This window comes from Alexandromys fortis, unplaced genomic scaffold (genome assembly GCF_014885135.2).
Source record: "Alexandromys fortis isolate MF-2015 unplaced genomic scaffold, M_Fortis_MF-2015_v1.1 scaffold_90, whole genome shotgun sequence".
In the NCBI taxonomy this organism is placed as follows: domain Eukaryota; kingdom Metazoa; phylum Chordata; class Mammalia; order Rodentia; family Cricetidae; genus Alexandromys; species Alexandromys fortis.
The window spans coordinates 7,487,839-7,491,218 of NW_026067985.1; the positions used below are offsets into that span (position 1 = coordinate 7,487,839).

At 61.3% G+C, this 3,380-nt stretch overlaps 1 protein-coding gene across 1 annotated transcript in view; it reads right to left on the bottom strand.

Moving 5' to 3' along the window:
* Positions 1-3,004, bottom strand: part of Cux2 (cut like homeobox 2) — a 172,965-nt gene extending 169,961 nt beyond the window's left edge. The window contains exon 1 of the mRNA XM_050159006.1: positions 2,614-3,004. Within this exon, the coding sequence (XP_050014963.1) occupies positions 2,614-2,724 (111 nt within the window). The 5' untranslated portion in view covers positions 2,725-3,004. The remainder of the gene's footprint in view (positions 1-2,613) is intronic.
* Between the last annotated feature and the right edge of the window lie 376 nt (positions 3,005-3,380).

A 3,380-nucleotide genomic window follows, 5' to 3' on the forward strand; every position in this document is an offset into this window, starting at 1 on the left:
TATATATATTATATTTCAGAGGGCTGAGAGCCCAGCTGGCACAAGGTCACCTTTCTTGTCCCAAAAGGGACAGCGTCAGCAATGTGGTCCAGCCTGGGGACATGGACTTTAAGACTTAGGAATCAAGCTGCAAGGAACCACACAGCCTGAACAACCCAGAATACAAGACTCACAGTCCTCCCAGGCCACCAGCCCTGGGTATGGGAGCCCTCAGTTCCGAGCCTGCATAGATCCACAGTTCCTACCTGTATGTCAAAATAAGCTGCAGAAGTTTCCTCTCCTCTGTGGAGGACGAAAAATGAAGAAGCAGGCGAGCGTGGAGGAGGAGTCATTAGCGGGACGCACCAGAGAGGGTCCCTGGGCAAAGGGCTCGGAGATGGATACCTGAAAGACCCTGGGCTTTGCCCACTGCGCAAGGGAGCACAGGAGATTCTGAGACTGGGGAAGGAGTGGGCAGTTGTGCTGGCCTGGGCCTGGGTAGCTGCATGCTGGACCTGCCACAGTCATAGCTCTGAGCTCTACAACTATGCAGCCTTTGCAAACTCCCTGGGGGACATCTCCTCCTCTTTATATCGATTCAGATGAGCCCCCCCCACTCCCTGGGAGTCTGTTTGTACCAGATGTACAGCCATTGTCTTAATGAGTTCGCCCAGACACACACCCTTGCACATCCCCTGTTGGGGAAGGTCTTGGTGCTGCCGGTCCCTGCCACCTGGACAGGCCTGTCTACCACCCCCTTACAGCTCAAATATCCTTTTCTATCTCAGTGTGTTCTAAGAACCTAACAAAAGGCTTGCAGACCCTAGGGAGTCAGCTGGAACCAAGACTGGGGTGACCTTCCACAAAAGACTCCCCACCAAGAGTAGGGGCAGGGAGCAGCAAGCATCAACACCCCCAGCTCAGAAATCAATGCGGGAAGCCGCACCCAGCTCTCAGCCCCGAGTCAGCTTCTCTCCCATCAAGGCTGCAACCCAGGCTCCTCCATGGAAAGCGAGTTATCTAATGAGAATTGTGTTAACTGGCATTCCCGCCGACCCGGGCAAATACCGGCGCTGTAAACCTCACCGTGGCAATTCTCTCCAGCAGAATAACAATAGCACCCGGCTAAGGGCTTCCGCCAGCCCAGCTGCTCACTCCCCTCTCGTCTGCCGCGTTCTTGTCATTCCTTATGTTACAGAACATCAATCATAAATAAAGACGCTGTCCCCCAGCCTGCCCGGGTCTCATTTACAAACATTAGCAGGGAATACGATTACCATTGGCCTTCGTGCCAAGCCCAATGTGGCTACCCAACTCTCTCTCCCTCTCATTCCTTCTCTTCCCACCCCCCACCAAAGGCCACTTTAGCATCTTTTAAATCAGCAAGCAAAGCTAACAACCCTGCCCATCTCAGCCGGCCACCAAACTGTAACCTCAACTCGGGCGCGGACCAGGAATTGTACGGTTCTAGCAGTTATTAACTGCATGCCTGAGTGCCCCGATTTTCTCTCCGGCTCAATGGCTTTGCGGGAGGAGGGGAGCGAGAAGTGGGGACAGAGAAGAGGGGGGCTGGAGCCACTTATCAGAGGCAACTTAACGAGATCTGCGGGCAGATTAAAATGATAAAGTGGGTGCCCCCTCGCTTTTATTTATTTATTTTTAATAAAATCTCCAGACATGCTGCCCCGTCTTCTGAGAATGTCACTGGCCAGGCAGAATGCTCTCAGAGCGCGGTTATCCGTACGCCTTCCCCGCCCCTAGTCATCGCCGCACCTGCCGCGACTCTGTCCGACTGCAGGGCATGGGGAGCCTCTGCAGGCATACTGAGCACCCAGGTGTGTCTCCAGTTGGGGTACTGTGAGACACCCTCCACAACCCTGGGCGTCAGAAAGATGGCAGCAAACATCCCAACCCCGAGGCACCGGGAGCCCGCGCACCAGGAACAGCGGAAAAAGTGCTGGGGCTGCGAAGAGCGTCGCCCCAGGGAAGGAGAGGGGAGCGAGGGGGTCCACGGGAACCCAGGAGACCCAGGGCAGGGAGAGCAGGGTGCGGAAGCCGGCGAGGTAGAGCCAAAAGCCTGGGCCGCGGGTGCAAAAGTTCCCAGGGGCCGCAGCCCGCGCACCTGCTCCGCCCCGCGGCAGGTGCGCAAAGTTGCGCGCGCTCGAGCCTGGGGCTCCAGGCCTGGGGACTGGGATGGAGGGGAAGGTGGAGGTGTGGGTGAGCAAGCGGAGGAAGGGAGCAAGATGAGGGAGCAAGCAAGGGGAGGGTAAGGAAAGCAACGCGGGAGGGGGTGGCAAGACAGAGGTGGAAAGGAGGGAGGCAGAAAGCAGGCGGAGGGAGGGAAAACGGACGGAGGGGGTTAGCAAACTGAGGGATGGGGAAAGCAAGACGCAGAGACTAACCCGCAGGGATGGGCCCGGGAGGAGCACCGAGCGTCCGGGCTGCAGCAGCCAGTGGCGGCGGCGGCGGTGGCTGGGCGGCTGCGCAGCCGCGTCCCGCTCCCCGCGCTGCCCTCGCTCTCCGTGCTCCCCGCGCTCCTCCCGCTCCCCGCGCTCCTCCCGCCCCGGAGGCTCCCACGTCCCGGCGGCCGGCCGATCGAGGCGGCGGCGAACAAAGGCAAGCCGGCCCGCTCACCTGCAGCCGCTGCAGGTCCAGGCGCCGTCTTGAGCGCGGCCCCCTGGTCGCCCGTGCCGCCCTGGCCGGCCTCGGCCCCCGGGCCCCCCGCGGTCCCCCCTCGGCCGCCATCTTGGGGGCGGGCGCGCGGCCGGGAGGCGGCTGCCGCCAACACCCGGGCTGGACCCCGGGAGCGCGGCCCGGCTCCACGCGCACGCACTTGACTTTGGCTTCTCGCAAACTTATCGACAGCGCCGCACGCGCGGATCGATGCGCAGGGGGCGGCGGGAGCGCGGAGGGGCCGCGGGCGACGGGGACCGGAAAGAACAAAGTGGGCGCTCTGCAGCGCGTGGGGCCGGTCTCTGCGTGGCTTCGCGCGAGGGGAGCACGGAGCACACGCGCGCCGGGCCGGCCGAGGTCCCCCGCGCGACACACGCTTCCGTGCGCTGCGGGTGGCGGCCGACAGGGGGCGTCCCGGAGCCGTGGGAAAGTCTCCCGGCGCCTAGCATTGTGCTCGCCCACACCGGAGCCTTCGACCCGTGACAGAGTCGTGGTCCCGGCTTGGGGACCCAGGACCCTGCGTGTCTGTGCTTTGAGTCTTCACAGTAGGGCTTTGGTCATTATTATTTAGCAGGGGTAGCGCACCCCACAACTTTACCATGCAAGACCCTGATGTGGAGTGATCATTGCTTCAGGGTATTCGTAGAGAAACCTTTGCAAAAGCCTTTCCCCAAAGACTCTTGGATCGGTTGAGGGGCCCCAGGCCTGCTACAGGGGCTCCGGACCTC